The 21,520-nt window shown below is 52.0% G+C and overlaps 2 protein-coding genes across 7 annotated transcripts; one reads left to right on the forward strand and one right to left on the reverse strand.

The window, feature by feature from the left end:
* The first annotated feature begins 3,316 nt into the window (after nt 1–3,316).
* Nucleotides 3,317–12,843, forward strand: DLL3 (delta like canonical Notch ligand 3). 3 transcript variants are annotated; one of them, XM_004060715.4, is made up of 9 exons: nt 3,317–3,449; nt 3,598–3,879; nt 5,008–5,065; nt 7,199–7,441; nt 8,457–8,674; nt 9,615–9,837; nt 11,416–11,995; nt 12,207–12,291; nt 12,626–12,843. In XM_004060715.4, the coding sequence occupies exons 1-9, from the start codon at nt 3,381–3,383 to the stop codon at nt 12,629–12,631; spliced, it is 1,764 nt and encodes a 587-aa protein (XP_004060763.3). In that variant the 5' UTR covers nt 3,317–3,380; the 3' UTR covers nt 12,632–12,843. The 3 variants fall into 3 exon arrangements, with proteins under 3 accessions (XP_004060763.3, XP_018871194.2, XP_018871195.2); XM_019015649.3 differs by having other exon boundaries at nt 12,207–12,843; XM_019015650.4 differs by having other exon boundaries at nt 7,199–7,429; nt 12,207–12,843.
* Nucleotides 11,215–21,000, reverse strand: EID2B (EP300 interacting inhibitor of differentiation 2B). 4 transcript variants are annotated; one of them, XR_008673808.2, is made up of 3 exons: nt 20,851–20,987; nt 14,534–14,631; nt 11,215–13,111 (listed from the first exon to the last, which is right to left on the reverse strand). XR_008673808.2 is itself a non-coding variant. In XM_055369366.2 (3 exons), exon 1 carries the CDS (start codon nt 20,911–20,913, stop codon nt 20,428–20,430), a length of 486 nt encoding a protein of 161 aa, XP_055225341.1. In that variant the 5' UTR covers nt 20,914–21,000; the 3' UTR covers nt 11,215–12,130; nt 14,534–14,631; nt 19,683–20,427. The 4 variants fall into 4 exon arrangements, 3 of the variants coding, with proteins under 3 accessions (XP_055225341.1, XP_055225340.1, XP_004060769.1); XM_055369366.2 differs by having other exon boundaries at nt 11,215–12,130; nt 19,683–21,000; XM_055369365.2 differs by having other exon boundaries at nt 11,215–12,755; nt 19,683–21,000.
* Nucleotides 21,001–21,520: the final 520 nt, after the last annotated feature.

A 21,520-nucleotide genomic window follows, 5' to 3' on the forward strand; every position in this document is an offset into this window, starting at 1 on the left:
AACAGGCCAGGCGTGGTGGTGGGCGCCCATAATCCTAGCTAAATGGGAGGCTGAGGCAGGAGAATCACTTGAACCCGAGAGGCGGAGATTGCAGTGAGCCGAGATTGAGCCACTGCACTGCAGCCTGGGTGACAGAGCGAGACTCCGTCTCAAAAAAACAAAACAAAACAAAAACAAAAAAACCCCAAACTAAACAAAGCAAACAAACAAAAAACAAACATTCTGAGATATCTCAGACCTGGAATCTGTTCCCCCAATGATCATCCAGGGCAGGAATTTGCTTCCTTCCACAGCTGGTTGCCCAAATTCTGTTAAAATATATTCTGTGATGGGAAGCCTATTCCCTCACCTAACCCAATATTAGACCTAATTTGCCTCCAGGTGACTTTGGTTTACAAGGTCTGGCTTTACTCCTTGGGGCCACATAACCTGTCTGACCTCGGGGGGATGTGGAAGGAGGGTCTCAAATGTCAGCCTTAGAAGCTTACATATTTAGAAGGCACTGGGGAGCTACAGAAAAGTCTAATGCAGGTGAAGGAAATGGTCTGATTTGTGCTTAGATAAACCCCACAGGGCCAGGCATGGAGGCTCATGCCTGTAATCTCAGCACTTTGGAAGGCCGAGGTGGGAGGATCGCTTTTGCCCAGGAGTTCAGCCTGGGCAACATAGGGAGACCCCATCTCTACCAAAAATAATAAATTAGCCAGGTGTGGTGGCTCATGCTTGTAATCCTAGCTACTTGGGAGGCTGAGGTGGGAGGATCATTTAAGCCCGGGAAGTCGAGGCTGCAGTAAGCTAGGATAATGCCACTGCACCGCAGCCTGGGCAACAGAGACCCCATCTCAAGAAAATAAAGACCTCATAGGCCAGAATGGTCAAGGCTGAGGGAGGCACAGACAGGGGGGTCGGGCAGAATAAAAGACTCATAGGGGGATGTGGGAGCTCAGAGGAGGTGCTTGATGCTTCTGGGGAGTGTTAGGTAGTGCTGCCTGGAGGAGGTGAAGTCTGAATGGTGAAAAAGGAATTAAAGAAGGGAGTGGAGCCGGGCACGTTGGGTCACGCCTGTAATCCCAGCACTTTGGGAGGCCGAGGTGGGCGGATCACGAGGTCAGGAGTTGAAGACCAGCCTGGCCAAGGTGGTGAAACCCTGTCTCTACTAAAAATACAAAAATTAGCCAGGCGTGGTGGTGCGCACCTGTAATCCCAGCTACTCGGGAGGCTGAGGCAGGAGAATCGCTTGAAACTGGAAGGCGGAGGTTGCAGTGAGTGGAGATGGAGCCGCTGCATTCCAGCTTGGGCAAAGAATAAAACTCCATCTCAAACAATAATAATAAATTAAAAAAAAATAAGGGAGTGGAAAAGACAAATACAGGGAAAAGGAGCCTGGGATGTTCTGCCCAATCTGACCCATGGCCCTGCCTTGCTCAAACGCCACTGTTGTCAGAATTAAGAGAAGAATCTTTAGGCTGTTTTTTTCTCCTCCTCCTCCTCTTCTTTTTTTTGTAGAAGAGTGTGTCTTGCTGTGTTGCCCAGGCTGGTCTCAAATTCCTGGCCTCAAGCAGTCCCCCGCCTCAGCCTCGGAAAGTACTGGGATTATAGGCGTGAGCCGCTGTGCCCAGCCTGGTCTTCTTTCATTCATTAAAAAATTAACTGGGCAGGGATTAGTGGCTCATGCTTGTAATCCCAGCAATTTGGGAAGCCGAGGTGGGTGGACCACCTGAAGGTCAGGAGTTCGAGACCAGCCTGGCCAACATGGTGAAACCCCATCTCTACTAAAAACATAAAAAATTAGCCGAGTGTGGTGGCGGGTGCCTGTAATCCCAGCTACTCTGGAGGCTGAGGCAGCAGAATCGCTTGAACCCGGGAGGTGGAGGTTGCAGTGAGCCAAGATCGCACCATTGCACTCCAGCCTGGGCAACAAGAGCAAAACTTCTTCTTCTGAAAAAAACAACGACAACAACAACAAAAAACAGAGCGCCTACTGTATGCCTAGCTCTGCTGGGCTCGGCTTCGTTGGTTACTATATCTTACTTCTCTGGAAAAAGACATATAAATTGAACCTGTATTTTTCCCTCTAATTATTAGCCTCTAAGCACTAAACTTTTTTACTTTGGGGGGAAAAACAAAGAAGTTACCCCAGCTCAAGGGTTTTGCCCCATGCCTGGCAGGGAGCAATTATGACCAGAGGGGCTGGGACATCTGCTCCTAATTGGCTTTTCCTGCTGAGGTCCTGGAATACTAAAGGGTTTCTGAAGGGCCCGGGATGTTCCCCCCACCCCAGTTCTTCTGGGGGTGGGGGAGCGGGTCCCTGTATGTGAAGACGGAATTTCCTGCCCATTTGCTCCTCACACCTTCCGGAGGCCAAACGGGCAGCCCAGCTGCGGCCCGAAGGGGGAGGGGCTCGGCCGCCCGGCAGATGGCGGCATTTACATACAGCTGGGAGCCCCCTCTTGAGGCCGAGCTCCTCGCCCTGGCGTCTGGTGCGTCCGCGATGCGGGGTTTGGGAGGGTGGCTTTGTCTTGGGGAGGGGGAACACACACACGCCTGCACACAGGGGTCCACAAAGAGCCCTGGATCTTCATCGTATCCACACACAGCTACACCCGTGGATCTCCCAAACCCAGTCTCATTCACACAAACCAGCGCGCACAGGGGTCTACAAAGAACTCCGGATCTTCATCGTATTCACACGCGGCTGCATCCGTGGACCTCTCAAACCCAGTCTCATTCACACACAGGCGCCCTCAGCCATTCACCACCTTGCACAGCCTCTACCACACCCGCACAGAGCACAAAGTCACAGGTTTATACGCCTATACAGGATCTCCCATAAACACACACGCACAGAGAAGCAGCCACACAGCCACACAATCTCAAAGCGTCACACAATCACGAAGTCGTGTACACTTCTAGTGTCCCACTCGGGTGTGCGTGCAGAATCAGAATTGTTTACAACCTCATAAATGTGTCAATCACACACAACTCCAGGCGTATGCTGAGCCGCACAGTCCCACGTGGACTCACAATGACAAAGTCATGTGCACCCTCCGGTAGCTCTGGTTCATACCACACACACAAAATCTTAAAATCATGTACAACCTCACACACAGGCTTAGCCCCTAACCCCACCCCACCCCAGCCACACAGAAAGTCGCGGGATCACCCACTCATGACCTCGCTCGTGCCCACGACCACAGACGGAATCTCGCTGTTGCTCCTGCACGCTCCCCTTCCCCTGTGACCGCCACCCCCACCCCCGCCCCCGCCTGCCCTTGGTCCCTTGGGGCCGGGTAGCTGCCTGAAGGGGCGGGGCCATTCTCTCAGATATAAGGCTTGGAAGCCAGCAGCTGCGACTCCCGAGACCCCCCCAACAGAAGGCCATGGTCTTCCCACGGATGTCCCGGCTCCTCTCCCAGACTGTGATCCTAGCGCTCATTTTCCTCCCCCAGGTCAGAGCCAGGTGGGAGGTGGCGTGGAAAGGGATGAATGCGGAGGGGAGGGGTGAGTGCGACCTGAAGGTCCTGGGGAAGGAGCGCGGGGCGGACGGGAAGCCTGGGTCCTCCCGGCCGCCTCACCATGCGCCCGTCTCCGTCCCAGACACGGCCCGCTGGCGTCTTCGAGCTGCAGATCCACTCTTTCGGGCCGGGTCCAGGCCCTGGGGCCCCGCGGTCCCCCTGCAGCGCCCGGGTCCCCTGCCGCCTCTTCTTCAGAGTCTGCCTGAAGCCTGGGCTCTCGGAGGAGGCCGCCGAGTCCCCATGCGCCCTGGGCGCGGCGCTGAGTGTGCGCGGACCGGTCTACACCGAGCAGCCCGGAGCGCCCGCGCCTGATCTCCCACTGCCCGACGGCCTCTTGCAGGTGCCCTTCCGGGACGCCTGGCCTGTAAGTGCTGCCCCCGGGGGACTCCCGGTGCTGGAGGCCTAACCCTGCCAGCGAAACCTCCACCTCCTCTCCCCTCCAGCTTCCAAGACCCTAATCCTGCCTCCCAGGGGGTGGACGAAATTCCCAGACCAGTAACTCTACCATCTGGAACCCCACATTCCCAGACCTCTAAACTCTACACACTGGGGATTCTAAATGTTCTGATTCCCCAACCCTGGATGCTGGGACCCCAAATTCCCAGAATCTCAAACCCAAGCTCTGAAATCCTAAACTCAAGGAACCCTACCTCTGCTCCTTGGGGATCCCTAAAAACTGTGGTCCTCATCTTTATCCCCAAACCTCTCACACCTTGTCTTGGGGACCACTAATATCTTCTCTTTTTTTTTTTTCTGTCCTCAGTTCTTTCAGTTGGGTCCTGTATTAATTACTCTTTCACCTCCAAAATCCTATCTCCCACCCCCACAACCCAAAGGCACAAAGATGAACAGACCTGTATTGCAATTCTTGACCCTTGTCCTTTTGGACAAGTGACTGCCTGGTTTCCAGCCTCAGTTTCCTAAGCTTAAAAATGGGATCATCCTGGTGCCTCACAAGGGTCCCTTTTGAGCGATTCAACCACATCTCTTGAATAAAGTGCTTACCACGTAGTAAGTGCTCAATAAAGCAAGCCACGTCCAGTGGCTCATGCTGTAATTCCAGCACTTTGGGAGGCCTAGGCAGGAGGATCTCTTGAGCCTGGCAGTTTGAGACCAGTCTCAGTAACATAGTGAGACCTCGTTTCTAAAAAAAAAAAAGCAGGGCATGGTGACATGCGCGTGTAGTCCCAGCTACTGGGGAGGCTGAGGTGGGAGGATTGCTTGAGCCTCGGAGGTTGTTGCAGTGAGCCAAGATTGCGCCAGTGCACTCCAGCCTGGCTGACAAAGTGAGATCCTGTCTCTCCCCCCTCAAAAAAAAGCCACAGATGTCATTCCTTCCCTGGGCTGGTCTGGTCCCTCTGGGAATTGTCCCTTGCTTGCTCAGTCCCCAGCAATGGCCATCACCCTTCATTCCTGAACTCTGGCCTTCACTGAGTACTTACCCTAACCACTGTCTTTCATCTTTCATCTCCCCCTTCCTTCACCCAACCAGGGCACCTTCTCTTTCATCATCGAAACCTGGAGAGAGGAGTTAGGAGACCAGATTGGAGGTGAGTGGCTTCAGTCTTGGGACTGGTGGGGAGCTGGGGCCCCCGTGAGACACAGGGTTGGTGCTGTTATCTGTAGGTCTTATGATGTCATCACAGCTCCTGGGATGTGGTGCTGAGTGTTGACAGCTCCAGGGTTCTTGGCATCTCAGGCACAGAAATGTCCCTGGTACTGGATGCAGCAGTGTGTGGTTCTGGTACCAGACGAAGTAGGGGAAGCTCTCTTACTATCAAAGCCTCCAGAGCGGAGTGTAGCATTTCACAGCCCTACTTTATCATCTGATGTTGAGAGCTCAGGGTGCAATATGAGTTACTTCTGGTTCTTCTATGTGAAGTTTTTTGTTTTTTGTTTTTTCCCAAGACAGAGTCTTGCTCTGTCGTCCAGGCTGGAGTGCAATGGCATGATCTCAGCTCACTGCAACCTCTGCCTTCTGGGTTCAAGCAATTCTTCTGCCTCAGCCTCCCAAGTAGCTGGGATTACAGGCGCCCACCACCATGCCTGGCTACTTTTTTTTGTATTTTTAGTAGAGACAGGATTTCACCATGTTGTCCAGGCTGGTCTTGAACTCCTGACCTCGTGATTCGCCCACCTTGGCCTCCCAGAGTGTTGAGATTACAGGCGTGAGCCACCACCCTCGGCCCCTATGTGAAGCTCTGTCACCTTGTCCATGTGGAGGTCCTAGGGAGCCCTGTGGGATGTTGGAGTTTCACCAAGGAGAATATTGAGCAGAGGCTCCTGGGAGGGATACAGGGCATTCTTATCCTCAACTTGGGAGACTCTGTTGCTATGTAAGGCCCACAGCGGGGGTTTTGTCACCATTTTTTTTCTTGTTTTTATTTTATTTTTTATGGAGATGGGATCTCGCTATATTGCCCAGGCTGGTCTCAAACTCCTAGGCTCAAGCAATCCACTGGCTTTGGCTTCCCAAAACGTTGGGATTATAGGAGTGAGCCACTTCTTCACCGTTCTGATGTAGAAAGCTGTGTCACAATCTTGGGGGGGTGACACCTTTGCCTTCAAGAAAGTGTCACTCTCCCAGTATCCCAAGGTCTCAGGTAATGTGGTAACTGGGGTCTCTGCGACTATTTTGATATAGGAAGATCCGGAGGCACAATTTAGGGGTGTTATGACCTCACTTCAGACATGTTATTGTTCTTTGGCCATATGGAGGTACCAAATGTCACAGGGTGTTAGAGGTCTCATCATTACTTCAATTTACAAAGATCTGGGTCAAGGCCCGGCGCGGTGGCTCACGCCTGTAATCCCAGCACTTTGGGAGGCCGAGGCGGGTGGATCACGAGGTCAGGAGATTGAGACCATCCTGGCTAACATGGTGAAACCCCGTCTCTACTAAAAATACAAAAAAAATTAGCCGGGCGTGGTGGCAGGCGCCTGTAGTCCCAGCTACTCGGGAGGCTGAGGCAGGAGAATGGCGTGAACCCAGGAGGCGGAGCTGGCAGTGAGCCGAGATCGCACCACTGCACTCCAGCCTGGGCGACAGAGTGAGACTCCGTCCCAAAAAACAAACAAAAAAACAAAGATCTGGGTCAAAATACAGGAGTATTACGGTTTCTATGAGATAACTGTTTATTTTTTATTTTTATTTTTTTGAGAGGGAGTCTTGCTCTGTCACCCAGGCTGGAGTGCGATGGCCGATCTCGGCTCACTGCAACCTCCACTTCTGGGTGCAAGTGATTCTCCTGCCTCAGCCTCCCCAGTAGCTGGGATTACAGGTGCGTGCCACCACGCCTGGCTAATTTTTTTTTAGAATTTTTTATTTTTAGTAGAGACGGTTTCACCTTGTTGATCAGACTGGTCTTGACCTCAGGTGGTCCACCCGTCTCGGCCTCCCAAAGTGCTGGGATTTCAGGCTTGAGCCACCATGCCTGGCCGAGAGAACTGTTACCTAGAGTACTAGAAAGGACCACGACATTGCAGGTCCCAGGGTGCACTGGGGAGTTCGCAGCCTTGCTAAAGTAGAGGGTGACTGCCATTCTACTCGCGAGGTCCAAGGACCTCCATGAGGGTGTTTTGGCCTCGCTGGGAGGGGCGGGGAGAATGCGGCCGGGGCGCTCCGTATGCATCCATGTTCGGCCGGGCCCACCCCAGCACCCCTCCTTTGCCTGTCCTCGCAGGGCCCGCCTGGAGCCTGCTGGCGCGCGTGGCTGGCCGGCGGCGCTTGGCAGCCGGGGGCCCGTGGGCCCGGGACATTCAGCGCGCAGGCGCCTGGGAGCTGCGCTTCTCCTACCGCGCGCGCTGCGAGCCGCCTGCCGTCGGGACCGCGTGCGCGCGCCTCTGCCGTCCGCGCAGCGCCCCCTCGCGGTGCGGTCCGGGACTGCGCCCCTGCGGACTGCTCGAGGACGAATGTGAGGCGCCGCGTGAGTCCTGCGTTCGACCCCGCCCCGTCCCAGCCGGGGACCCCGGCCCCTCCTGAGCGTCACTCGCGGCCCCCAGTCCCCTCTCACAACCCACTCACCCTCTCCAGGGTACTCTAGAGTCCCCCACCATGTACCCCAGGCACCCCTCTTCAGGGAGCTGGGGAACGCGCTGACTGCTGCGGATGTATCCCAAACCCCGCCCACCATCCAGCTGCCACCTTCGGAGTAACTGAGGACCCTGGACCTCTCTCCAGCCCTGCCTTGCTACTCGAGCCCCCTTCCCTCTCCCAGCCCTCTTGTTGCCCCAAATCGGAAGCCCATTTCCATTTTCTATGCTGGCACCCTCCAGTTCCTTCCCGAACCCACATTCACACCCTGTCCTGATGCTAGGACTCCAAAGCTCTTCTAATTCTGCGGCCCTCCCGACTCCCACTCGGAAGCTTTGGAATCTCCTCCCAGTCCACTCTGGCCAAGGTGCCCTCCATCCTCCCTCCCTAGGGTTGCAGGCCAGAACCCATGGCTTCTTAAAGCTTGGAATTCTTCAGACCTCTCCCCAAATTTCAGAGCCCCACCAAGGCCCCTAGGACTCCCAGGCTAATCCAGATCTTCTCAGAGCCACCCTAATTCAATACACTCCCATCTTCCCTGAAAGGCCAGGGGTCCCCCCACCAATCCCAAATCCCCTCACTGTCTCCTATCCTCACGATCTCACCTGGGTGCCCCCGTCCCATCCTCCTTCCAAGAGCACAGACTCCAGCCCGATGGCCTGGGTTCACATCGTCACTCCTCCACTTCCTAGGTGGGCTGGTCACCTCGTCTCTGTGGGCCTCAGTTTCCCTACCTGTAAACTGGGGGTGGGGGGTCACAGTACCATCTCGTCCCGATGATTATCTGTCACAAAGATGAAGCAAGGTGGCTCAGGGAACGTGCTCAGAAACCTCCCTGCTTTCCATCTTGTCCCTGGCCCTCCCCGACGTTGGTGTTCCCTTTCTCTCTGCCTCTCTGTCCCCCATAGCGGTGTGCCGAGCAGGCTGCAGCCCAGAGCATGGCTTCTGTGAACAGCCCGGTGAATGCCGATGCCTACAGGGCTGGACTGGACCTCTCTGCACGGTCCCTGTCTCCACCAGCAGCTGCCTCAGCCCCAGGGGCCCGTCCTCTGCTACCACCGGATGCCTTGTCCCTGGGCCTGGGCCCTGTGACGGGAACCCCTGTGCCAATGGAGGCAGCTGTAGTGTCAGTGTCACCCTTCCCACTTTGTCCTGCTTAGTACTTTACCCTGGGAGCCACAGCCCTCTCCCTGGGGCTCCATGAGACACCAGCCTGGGGAGGAGATCTGAGAATAACTATCAGGGAGGTCTTCCTGGAGGCATCCAGCTGGCATCTGGGGCCTTGAAGTAGGATTAGGTGATGGGGATGGGACTGGGGAGAGCAGGCTCAGTGGGTGGCCCTGAAAGATGCAGGAGTGGAAATGATGAGGAGCCGTGTGGGGCCACAGCTGCCCCTACTGCGGGACTGAGAACGATTCAGGGCCCAAGGTAGTGGGTGGTGGGGCCAAATAGGTTGGAGATTTGGGATCTGTGGGCACAGGGGGTGGAGACATCAGAGAAGGCTTCCTGGAGGTGGCCCGGGGCTGGGGCTTCTGGGACGTGATTAGAGAGGGTGGCCAGGTGAGTGGCCTGCAAGGAGCAAGGGTGCAGAGGTGGCAGTGAGTGAGCCTGGCATGGAGTGCTGGGATACAGTAGGGTCCAGTGTGGGCCATCTGGATACTGCCACACTCAGGGTTCAAATACTTAGGGAGAGGTCCTGGGAAGGAGAGATCCAGAGAAGGCTTCCTGGAGGAGGTGGGCTGAGATCTAGGACCTCCCAGTAGGACTCGTCAGTGTAGACAGAAGCGAGCAGGGCAGACCAGGCAGGCAGCATTTGGTAGGCAAAGATGTAGTGGTGGGAATGGGGTCACTCTGGGTCCCCAGAGCCTCCTCCCTCTGGGGTCACATGGGCAGACAGAAAAATGTGGAGTGGATCGAGGGGATGTCGGGAGGACCTCCCAGGGTGGCCCCTGCATAGTGGGACTTGAGACTGGACAAGGAGCAGCCCCCAGTGGTTAGGACTGAGGAGGGGGATGGGATTTTTCTCCAAGGAAACACCCTTCTCAAGTACTCTTGTCCCTGCCCAGGAGACACCCAGGTCCTTTGAATGCGCCTGCCCGCGTGGGTTCTACGGGCTGCGGTGTGAGGTGAGCGGGGTGACATGTGCGGATGGACCCTGCTTCAACGGCGGCTTGTGTGTCGGGGGTGCAGACCCTGACTCTGCCTACATCTGCCACTGCCCACCCGGTTTCCAAGGCTCCAACTGTGAGAAGAGGGTGGACCGGTGCAGCCTGCAGCCATGCCGCAATGGTGAGGCCTGGAGGCCTGAACGGCGAGGGATGGGGTGGGGGTCCTGGATGGCTCAGACAGTCCAGGGTTGGAATCCTGGCTTTGACTCTTCTAACCCTAGGGCCTGGGGACCTGACCTTCCACCCCCAAGCCTGTAAAATGGGCAAGGAGACATTCCCTATCTCATAACTATTAATATTTACTGATAATTTACTGTGTGCCAGGCCCTATTCTAGGCACTGAGGATACAGCAGGATATGAAACAGACAAAGTCCCTGCCCCTGCCTGATAGAGCTGAGGTGCCTGGTGTGCTGAGGAGAAGCAGGGAAGCCAGTGTGGTTATACTGATGAGATGAGGTCAGGGAGGTGACTGAGGCACATCTTGTGGGACCCCCTGGGTCACAAGAAGGGGAACTTTCACTTTTCCCCTGAGTGAGATGGAGCCACAGGAAGGTTCTGAGGAGAGAAGAGACCTGATATCGGTGCTTAAAGATTAAATGCGGCCCGGCACGGCGACTCACGCCTGTAATTCCAGCACTTTGGGAGGCCGAGGCGGGCAAATAACCTGAGCTGAGGAGTTGGAGACCAGCCCGGGCCACATGGTGAAACCCCGTCTCTACTAAAAATACAAAAAATTAGCCGGGCGTGATGGCAGGTGCCTGTAATCCCAGCTACTCGGGAGGCTAAGGCGGAAGAATCACTTGAACCCGGGAGGCGGAGGTTGCAGTGAGCCGAGATCGTGCCACTGCGCTCCCGCCTGGGCGACAGAGTGAGACTCTGTCTCAAAAAAAAAAAAAAAAAAAAAAAGATTAAATAAGATCATGAATGTAGGCTGAAGCAGAGAATTGCTTGAACTCGGGAGGCGGAGGTTGCAGTGAGCAGAGATCGCGCCACTGCACTCCAGCCTGGACGACAGAGCGAGACTCCGTTTCGAAAAAAAAAAAAAAAAAGATCACGAATGTAAAGGGCTGGCTGTGTATCTTCTTGCGAGTGAATACAATAATTCTCTCCCAAACACTGAGTGTTCATTCTGGGGTGTGTGGTACTAGGGACTCAGCACCGACCAGGACATCTCTGGGCCGCACCCTCCTGGGGGTACCAGCCCAGAGGGGAAGACAGACACCCTCAGACAGAGCCCAGGGTGGGTGGTCAGGGCTGTGATCTAGGAGAACAGGGCAGTGATCAGGGCTGGGATGGAGGAAGGAGCATCGGAGCTGAAACCTGAGGGGTGGGCTAGGGAAGAGAAAAGGTGGGAAAAATGTGAGAAAAGGAGGAAGGGAAGAGCGGAGGGGTATTCTAGGCAGAGGAAGGCCAGAGGGTTCAAACACGTAGTTCTGGGAGCTGTCTACTATTGAAGTATGATCGAAGCCGAGGCAAAAAGAGACAAGGGCACCGAGAGCCAAAGAGGTGGAGCTGAATTATTCCAAAACTTCATTAGGAAGAAAAGCGAGCTGGCTTTCCTGGCACACTCCAAGACGCTGGCCCTTAAGTTAGAGAGAAAAAGGGGACCCCGTGCAGCGATGATAGAGCTGGGAAACAGCGCGGGCAGGTGGGTCCCCGGCTCCCGGACTGCGCCCTCTGATGCTCCCTTCCCCACAGGCGGACTCTGCCTGGACCTGGGCCACGCCCTGCGCTGCCGCTGCCGCGCCGGCTTCGCGGGTCCTCGCTGCGAGCACGACCTGGACGACTGCGCGGGCCGCGCCTGCGCTAACGGCGGCACGTGTGTGGAGGGCGGCGGCGCGCACCGCTGCTCCTGCGCGCTGGGCTTCGGCGGCCGCGACTGCCGCGAGCGCGCGGACCCGTGTGCCGCGCGCCCCTGTGCTCACGGCGGCCGCTGCTACGCCCACTTCTCCGGCCTCGTCTGCGCTTGCGCTCCCGGCTACATGGGAGCGCGGTGTGAGTTCCCAGTGCACCCCGACGGCGCAAGCGCCTTGCCCGCGGCCCCCCCGGGCCTGAAGCCCGGGGACCCGCAGCGCTACCTTTTGCCGCCGGCTCTGGGACTGCTCGTGGCCGCGGGCGTGGCCGGCGCTGCGCTCTTGCTGGTCCACGTGCGCCGCCGTGGCCACGCCCAGGATGCTGGGTCTCGCTTGCTGGCTGGGACCCCGGAGCCGTCAGTCCACGCACTCCCGGATGCACTCAACAACCTAAGGACGCAGGAGGGTTCCGGGGATGGCCCGAGGTGAGGGGCTGCGCCACAGACGAACGCCTTGCGCTGCTGGCTGCTTGTACCCATCTCCGTGGTGCAGTTGGCCCGATTCCCTGATGCATTTCCCTGGTCGGTCTCTCTTACCCCGGTAGCTGGCTTTGGGTTCCCCTTTGTGATGGGTAGGGGAAAACAAGATCTGAGAATTTAAAGGGTCTGAGTTTTTCTTCTTTCTCTCCTCCCACAGCTCGTCCGTAGATTGGAATCGCCCTGAAGATGTAGACCCTCGAGGGATTTATGTCATATCTGCTCCTTCCATCTACGCTCGGGAGGTAGCGACGCCCCTTTTCTCCCCGCTACACACTGGGCGCGCTGGGCAGAGGCAGCACCTGGTTTTTCCCTACCCTTCCTCGATTCTGTCTGTGAAATGAATTGGGTAGAGTCTCTGGAAGGTTTTAAGCCCACTTTCAGTTCTAACTTACTTTCATTCTATTTTGCATCCCTCTTGTTTTGAGCTACCTGCCATCTTCTCTTTGAAAAAGCTATGGGCTTGAAGAGGTCACGATGCCGACTCCGCCAGAGCTTTTCCACTGATTCTACTCTGCGGGGAGGCGGGGGAGGCAGAGGGGCAGCCTCTCTAATGCTTCCTACTCATTTTGTTTCTAGGCCTGACGCGTCTCCTCCATCCGCACCTGGAGTCAGAGTGTGGATTTTTGTATTTGCTCGGTGGTGCCCAGTCTCTGCCCCAGAGGCTTTGGAGTTCAATCTTGAAGGGATGTCTGGGAGAACTTTACTGCTGCAAGTTGTAAATAATGGTTATTTATATCCTATTTTTTCTCACCCCATCTCTCTAGAAACACCTATAAAGGCTATTATTGTGATCAGTTTTGACTAACGAGGCTGAATGCTTTGTATTTGATGTTGGGGCTGAGGGGAAGAGATTTTGTCTCCTGAGGAGAATAGTAGACAGGACTCTTTATGTTGTAGGGGTCGGAAACGACTCAAACTGCTTTAGATATAAAAGAATTTATGGCTGGGTGCAGTGGCTCACGGCTGTAATCCCACTGAACCACTGAGTGAGATCAGTGGCTGAAGCAGGAGGATTGCTTGAGGCTGGGAGTTGGAGAGCAGCTGGGCCACACAGCGAGACCCCTATACGAAAAATTAAAACAAAATTAGCCAGGCCTGGTGGCGCACCTGTAGTTCTACATACTTGTGAGGCTGAGGCCGGGAGGATCGCCTCAGCTCAGGAGTTTGAGGCTGCAGTGAGCTATGATCACACCACTGCACTAAAGCCTGGGCAATACAGCAAGATCCTGTCTCTTTAAAAAAAATGTATTAGTGGCCGGGCGTGGTGGCTCACCCCTGTAATCCCAGCACTTTGGGAGGCTGAGGTGGGTGGATCACCTGAGGTCGGGAGTTGGAGACTAGCCTGGCCAGCATGGCAAAACCCCATCTCTACTAAAAAATACAAAAATTAGCTGGGTGCAGTGGCAGGCACCTGTAATCTCAGCTACTCGGGAGGCTGAGAATCGCTTGAACTCGGGAAGTGGAGGTTGCAGTGAGCTGAGATTGTGCCATTGCATTCTAGCCTTGGAGACAGAACAAGACTCTGTCTCAAAAAAAACAAAAACAAAAACAAAAAACGCATTAGCTCATAAAATGGAAAAATCCTAGGGGTAGATGTGGTTTCCAGCAGCAATGGACTAGGGCTCTTGGTCTTTCTCCAGTTGCCTCTTCTTACCCCTTGATTGATTTCACTGTGGGCAGTCTCTCATTGGCCCTGGCTTGTTGGTAGGTCCTCCTAAACCAGTCTCTAGGCAGTATGGCTTCCTCTGATTTGGCCGGGCTTGCTCATTTGCCTGTTGTGTGGTAGGGAGTGACGTCAGCCTGCCCAGATCACATGGAATATATAGGTGATGGGGTGTCCCTGCTCCCCTCAGATCAGTTTGTTCCCAGAAATGAGTACTGTGTCAGGCAGGCAAACTGACAGACCATCTTACAAGAAATAAGGAAACTCCTTAGTCTGAAAGCAGGTAACCTCAGACAGTAATTCAAATTTACACCAAAAACCAAAGAGCAGGCTGGGTGCGGTGGCTCATGCCTGTAATCACAGCACTTTGGGAAGCTGAGGCGGGTGGATCACCTGAAGTCAGGAGTTTGAGACCAGTCTGGCCACATGGTGAAACCCTGTCTCTACTAAAAATACAAAAATTAGCCAGGCATGGTGGCGGGTACCTGTAATCCCAGCTACTTGGGAGGCTGAGGCTGGAGAATCAATTGAACTTGGGAGGCGGAGGTTGCAGTGAGCCAAGATCACTCCATTGCACTCCAGCCTGGGTGACAGAGTGAGACTGTGTCTCAAAAAAAAAAAAGCACCCGTGACAGTAATTATGTAATTATAAGGATTACAGTGGGCCGGGAGCGGTGGCTCACGCCTGTAATCCCAGCACTTTGGGAGGCCTAGGTGGGCGTATCACCTGAGGTCAGGAGTTCGAGACCAGCCTGGCCAACATGGTGAAACCCTGTCTCTACTTAAAATACAAAACATTAGCCGGGCATGGTGGTACGCACCTGTAATCTCAGCTACTTGGGAGGCTGAGGCAGGAGAATCCCTTGAACCTCGGAGGTGGAAGTTGCAGTGAGCCGAGATCGCACCATTGTATTCCAGCCTGGGGGACAAGAGCGAGACTTCATCTCAAAAAAAAAAAAAAAAAGATTACGGTAGTCCTCCGTTATCCTTGAAGCATACGTTCCAAGACCCACAGTGGATTCCTGAAGCTGCTGATAGTACCGAATGCAATCTGAACACATTTCTGTTTATGTCTTCTACCTACAAACTGAATGCCTTTCCCATCTTGACTGAGCATTTATCACACCCTGTGGCCTTGGAAACTTTGGCAGTTTGAGGTATGACAGTGAAACTAGCATGAATTTCCTTCTCTTTCTTCACAATTTGATGGCTAGAATATTCACCTTTTTTTTTTTTTTTTTTTGAGAGAGTTTCACTCTTGTTGCCCAGGTTGGAGTGCAGTGATGCAATCTCGGCTCACTGCAACCTCCGCCTCCTGGGTTCAAGCAATTCTCCTGTCTCAGCCTCCCGAGTAGCTGGGATTACAGGAGTGCCCCACCACATCCAGCTAATTTTTGTATTTTTAGTAGAGACGGGGCTTCGCCATGTTGGCCAGGCTGGTCTTGGATTCCTCACCTCAAGTGATTTACCCGCCTTGGCCTCCCAAAGTGCTGGGATTACAGGCGTGAACCACAGCACCTGGCCTGAAAATGCTATATTCTAAGTCAGTAGAGAAATACCAATACTCAGACAAGTACCCTACAAACTCTATTGATTTTATCTCACAGGAAAAAGAAAATTATCAATGAACTACTCTCCCAAAAAGCATTAGCCCTGAATGGTTTTCAGAATAAAAATCTGTGAAACTTTAAAAACCAGATAATTCCAATGCCAGCTTTTTCCAGAGCAGGGAAAAAATAAAATACTTCTGTACTCTTCATATGAAATGATATATATGAAATACAGTTGATCTAAATACTGAAAAGGTTGATAAACTAGAAACTAATTTCACTTATGAATTCTAATACAAAATCTTAAATAAAATTTTATTTTATAACATAAAATAAAATGGAATTCAATATCATACTAAGGAATAATGTATCATGTCTAAGTGAGGGGCATTTCAAATGCAAGGACCATTACTACAAAACCTATGAACATGATTTAACATATGAATATACTGCCCGGTGCGGTGGCTCACGCCTGTAATCCCAGCACTTTGGGAGGCCAAGGCGGGTGGATCACCTGAGGTCAGGAGTTTGAGACCATCCTAGCCAACATGGTGAAACCCCGCCTCTACTAAAAATACAAAATTAGCCAGGTGTGGTGGTGCATGCCTGTAATCCCAGCTACTCAGGAGGCTGAGGCAGGAGAATCGCTGGAACCTGGGAGGTGGAGATTGCGGTGAGTGGAGGTTGTGCAATTGCACTCCAGCCTGGGCAACGAGAGTGAAACTCCGTCTCAAACAAACAAACAAAAACATATGAATACATCATGGGAGAAAAGAGATCCACAAACGCAGATCTGACCTTTAACAACATTCTCTACCAGTTGGGCGCACTGGCTCACGCCTGTAATCCCAGCACTTTGGGAGGCCGAGGCAGGCAGATTGCCTGAGGTCAGGAGTTCCAGACCAGCCTGGCCAACGTGGTGAAGCCCTGTCTCTACTAAAAATACAGAAATTAGCTGAGTGTGGTGGTGGGCGCCTGTAATCCCAGCTATTCAGGAGGCTGAGGCAGGAGAATAACTTGAACCTGGGGGGCAGAGGTTGCAGTGAGCCGAGATGGTGCCACTGCACTCCAGCCTGGGCAACAGCGAGACTCTGTCTCAAAAAAAAAAAAAAAAAAGAATGAGGTAAAACTATTGTTCTTTGTAGATGATATGATTGTATACCAAAGAAAAGCTACTGCAAACAATAAGAGAATAGAGTAAGTTTAATAGAGCACCAAAAAAAAAAAAAAGATAGCATTCAAATTTACACACCACAAAACCTCATTTACAATAGCCATAAACAACAAACAGAAAACCAAACAAACCTTGGAATATTTTTAACACAAATATGCAAGACCTATATGAAGGAAACTTTAAAATACATCTGGGGACAAATGAAAAGACTTACCACATTACTGGATAGGATGACATCGTGAAGATGTCAATTCTCACTCAACAGTATATATATTGAATGCAACCTATATAAAAATACTAACAGCTTTTGTAAAAATTGAAACTAGTCAAGATGATCCTAAAGTTCCACAATAGCAAAAAAAAAAATCAAAGAACAGCCTGAAAAACTTTGGAAACGAAGAGCAATGAGGGTGGACTAGCACTACTAGGACCTAAAACATTCTAAATGAATAAAAATTGTAATGTTAACATTTAAAACTTAAAACTATTCCTTCATGAGTGTGGGGGGAAGGTAGGGTGCAACCTGAGGCAAAAAACAAAAACAAAAACAAAACAGATTCCTTCATGATCCTGCAGTGGCAAAGACTTTTTTTTTTTTTTTTTGAGATGGAGTCTTACTCTGTCACCAGGCTGGAGTGCAATGGCATGATCTCGGCTCACTGCAACCTCTGCCTCCCGAGTGCAAGTGATTCTCCTGCCTCAGCCTCCCAAGTAGCTGGGATTGCAGGCGCGCGCCGCCATGCTCAGCTAATTTTTGTATTTTTAGGAGAGACGAGTTTCACCATGTTGGCCAGGATGGTCTCGATCTCTTGACCTTGCGATCCGCCCACCTCGGGCTCCCAAAGTGCTGGGATTACAGGAGTGAGCCACACCCGGCCCTATGACTCAAAGTCTAGAAACCGCAAAAGAAATAAACTGAATATACACAGCTACATTAAACATTTTTCTTTTCTTTTTTTTTTTTTTTTTGAGACGGAGTCTGGCTGTGTCGCCCAGGCTGGAGTGCAGTGGCTCAATCTCGGCTTACTGCAAGCTCCGCCTCCCGGGTTCACGCCATTCTCCTGCCTCAGCCTCCTGCATAGCTGGGACTACAGGCGCCCGCCACCACGCCCGGCTAATTTTTGTTATTTTTAGTAGAGACGGGGTTTCGCTGTGTTAGGCAGGATGGTCTCGATCTCCTGACCTTGTGATCCGCCCGCCTCAGCCTCCCAAAGTGCTGGGATTACAGGCGTGAGCCACCACGCCCGCCCAACATTTTTCTGCATGGCAAAAGGATCACAGCAGTCTGAACTGCTGTGAACTATATTCCATGTCATCACAAAGGGCTAACTTCTTTAGTGACTGACACATAACTTACAAGCCAATAAAAAATAAGAATATGGACAGATAGTTCGCTGAGAAATGAAAACAAATGGCTCTTAAGCATTTGAAAACATGTGTCCTCACTCATAATTAGAGAAATTCAAATTAAAACCATAGTGAGAAACCATCTTTTACTGTCAGATGCTTCCAAAACTGTCAGATTAGCCAGGCTGTGGAGAGAGGCACAACTATCCCTGGCTGAATGGAAGGTAAACTGGTTGAGCCCCAAGGACAGCACTCTGGCGACACATTAAAAATACCAAGGTGGGGCCAGGCGCGGTGGCTCACGCCTGTAATCTCAGCACTTTGGGAGGCTGAGGCAGGCGGATCACGAGGTCAGGAGTTCGAGACCAGCCTGGCCAACATGGTGAAACCTTTTCTCTAAAAAAATACAAAAATTAGCTGGGCACAGTGGTGCAACTGCAGTCCCAGCTACTCGGAGGCTGAGGCAGAATAGCTTGAACCCGGGAAGTGGAGGTTGCAGTCAGCTGAGATGGTGCCACTGCACTCCAGTCTGGGCGACAGAGTGAGACTCCGTCTCAGAAAAAAAACAAAAACAAACAAAATTAAGGTGGCTGGGTGCGGTGGCTCAAGCCTATAATCCCAATACTTTGGGAGGCTGAGGCAGGCAGATCATGAGGTCAGGAGATCGAGACCATCCTGGCTAACCGGTGAAACCCTTTCTCTACTAAAAATACAAAAAATTAGCCGGGCATGGTGGCACATGCCTGTAGTTCCAGGTACTCCAGAGGCTGAGGCAGGAGAATCACTTGAACCCAGGAGGCAGAGATTGCAGTGAGCCGAGATTGCACCACTGCACTCCAGCCTGGGTGACAGAGCAAGACTGTCTCAAAAAGAAAAGAAAAAAAGTGTATTATGGAAAATAAGTAAACACGTATAAATGCACAGAAAATGTTAAAACATTTTGCAAACAACCCAGATGTCCAAAAGGTGTCTAGTTCATTATACTAAGATACGGCTTTACATTGTAGTTGTTAAAAAAAAAAAAAAAAAAAAAAAAGCCCAGTGGAGTAGCTCACGCCCAGCACTTAGTACTTTGGGAAGCCGAGGCAGGAGGAACAGTTGAAGCCAGGAGTTGGAGACAAGCCTAGGCCCCATCTCTGTTTCTATATAGAAAAAAAAAAAAAACCTCTGATATATAAATCTCTCCATATATAACTGAAAAAACCCAAGATGCTGATAGAGGTATACAACATGCTACCTTGATTTTATATTTTTAAAAATTTATACCTCGTGATGCAAGTTAACTACCTTGATATTAAAAGGGAAAATGCACAATATTTAGATTGATGTTTATTTGCATATGCATTAGAAAACTTGAAAGGCATACAGTGAAAAAGCAAAAAACAAGCAAAACCAAGAAAACAACAACAAAACTCCAAGCCACAAGCAATGGCACCTGCATGGAATAGTTCTGAGTTTGGCAAAGGGCAGCAACAAGAGAGATTTCTCACAGCATCTTTTGATACTTTTTTTCTTTTTTTTGAGACGGAGTCCCACTCTGTTGACCAGGCTGGAGTGCAGTAGCGTGATCTCGGCTCACTGCAACCTCCGCCTCCCAGGTTCAAGTGATTCTCCTGCCTCAGCCTCCCGAGTAGCTGGGACTACAAGCGCGTGCCACCACACCCAGTTAATTTTTTATTTTTAGTAGAGATGGGGTTTCACCATGTTGGCCAGGGTGGTCTTGAATTCCTGACCTCAGGTGATCCACCCGCCTTGGCCTCCCATAGTGCTGGGATTACAGGCGTAAGCCAGTGCGCCCAGCCGATACTTTTTTTTGTTGAGTCTTGTGAATAGAATACATATTCCAGAATAAAATAAAAAGCTTAAAATTAACAAAAAACAAGTTTATTCCATACCTACCCAATTTCACATAGACTTGAAAACACTGATCATATAATACGTGGTTTTTTCTATTGAATATTTACTGTTCATCTAAAGTACCTCAGAAAACACAAATACGAATCTTACACTAGGATTTGTTGACATGACCACAAATTGTGAAATTTCAAAGTCCTCTCAATAGCCTTCCAATCCTAGTAACTCAGGTACACCTGGATTCCTGACAACTCTATTTCTTTGTTTTCTTTCATCACTTAGGTTCATTTCTATGGGTTCTATTATTGGCATTTTTTTTCTCATATCTTTGCAAAACCATCCTTTATGGTGAAAGTCATGAAGGATTCTTCACAAATGCAGGAAAATGCATTGCTAACAAAGTGCTAAGTCAGAAGTGTCTTGGGACCTGTTTGAAAACAAGATTCGGCCGGGCGCGGTGGCTCACGCCTGTAAAGTAATCCCAGCACTTTGGGAGGCCGGAGCGGGAGGATCGCTCGGGTCCAAGCGTTCGGGACCAGCCTAGGGATGCGAGACTCCCTTCTCTATTTAAATAATACTAAAAAAAGAAGAAAGAAAACAAGATTCAACAGTCTTGTCTGTTTCCATTTCGGAGTGTGCTTCCTCCTTCAATTGCACATTGCCGTATTCCCTTCCAGTTTGCATTCCCCCTATGACTGAGTTAACTAAACTGGCACAGCCTGCCTGTTCTTTTGATCCGAAAAGGGTCACTTGGCTATTTCTTGCCACCAATCTCATCATCACAGCCGACTCAGTCGGCCAGAGGACTGAGGGCCTCGGAGGCAGTCAGCGCTACCGTAAACGCGACAGCAGCGAAGTCCATCTGCGGGGGATCCGCGTCAAAGGCTGCTTCCCTCGCCTTGCAGCCTTCCACAAACAGCCTGCGGCGTTCCTCGAAATCCCGTAGTAATCTGACCGGAATCATGGAGCTACCATCCAGATACTCGCGGAACAACAGCTGCCGGTTAATTTCTAAGAAAGCGAGCTGCTGATGGGGGTCTGGCGCGGACGCCAGGCCCGGGACGCTGCTGGGGATGGGCCCGGGCACAGGGCCCGGCACCCGCGCCATGGACCGCGCAGCTTCGGCCACTGGGCCTTCCCGGGCCTCCTGCACCCGAACCCCGCCGCCGACTGCCCCCCGCAGTACGTCGCTGACGCCACTCGCTGTGCCCACCTGTGGGACACTGCTATCTCCGGGGAGCTCGGACATCTCCAATAGCCCAGTCGGCTCCGCCATAGTCCCAGCGTTTCTACGGAGACAGGAATAACAGCACTGCACTGCTGTATGCGGGACCTGCGCATGCGCGAGTCTCGGTGAGCGCGTAAACGCTGTGCGTGCCAGAGTGTGCGCATGCGTAAGCACGGTGGCCAATCCTCTAGCGTTCCCTAGCGGTCCTGAGTAGCCATTACGTCTGTAGCCGCCTCTGGTCCTCTGAGCGCCTGAGGACCTGCGGACTGTGCGGTTTCTTAAATTACAACCACTTCAGTATTAATGTAAAGTTCCTTATAAGGTCATTTTCCAGCTCCTGTCTTTTTTTTTTTTCCAGACTGGGTCTCGCCCTGTCGCCTAGGCTGGAGTGCAGTGGTGCGATCTCGGTTACTGCTGCTTTGACCTCCCAGCCTCAAGCCATCCTCCTGCCTCAGCCTCTGGAGTAACTGGAACTACAGGTGCACACCACCACACCCAGCTGATTTTTTATTTTTTGTAGAAATTGGGTCTCACTATGTTGCCCAGGCTGGTCTCGAGCTCCTGGACTCAAGTGATCATCCTGCCTTGGCCTCCCAAAGTGCTGGGATTACCGGCCTGAGCCACTCGGCCTGGCCTGTAAGTAATATTTTGACAC

This window comes from Gorilla gorilla, chromosome 20, assembly GCF_029281585.2.
Source record: "Gorilla gorilla gorilla isolate KB3781 chromosome 20, NHGRI_mGorGor1-v2.1_pri, whole genome shotgun sequence".
NCBI classification, from domain to species: Eukaryota; Metazoa; Chordata; class Mammalia; order Primates; family Hominidae; genus Gorilla; species Gorilla gorilla.

Excerpts from the sequence above, each read along its gene's own strand:
- DLL3 (XM_019015649.3), top strand. The coding sequence starts at position 3,381 with ATGGTCTTCCCACGGATGTCCCGGCTCCTCTCCCAGACTGTGATCCTA. Across the intron at positions 7,442-8,456 it reads GGACGAATGTGAGGCGCCGC|CGGTGTGCCGAGCAGGCTGC; the intron begins GTGAGTCCTGCG and ends TGTCCCCCATAG. Across the intron at positions 9,838-11,415 it reads CCTGCAGCCATGCCGCAATG|GCGGACTCTGCCTGGACCTG; the intron begins GTGAGGCCTGGA and ends CCTTCCCCACAG.
- EID2B (XM_055369366.2), bottom strand. The coding sequence starts at position 20,913 with ATGGCGGAGCCGACTGGGCTATTGGAGATGTCCGAGCTCCCCGGAGAT.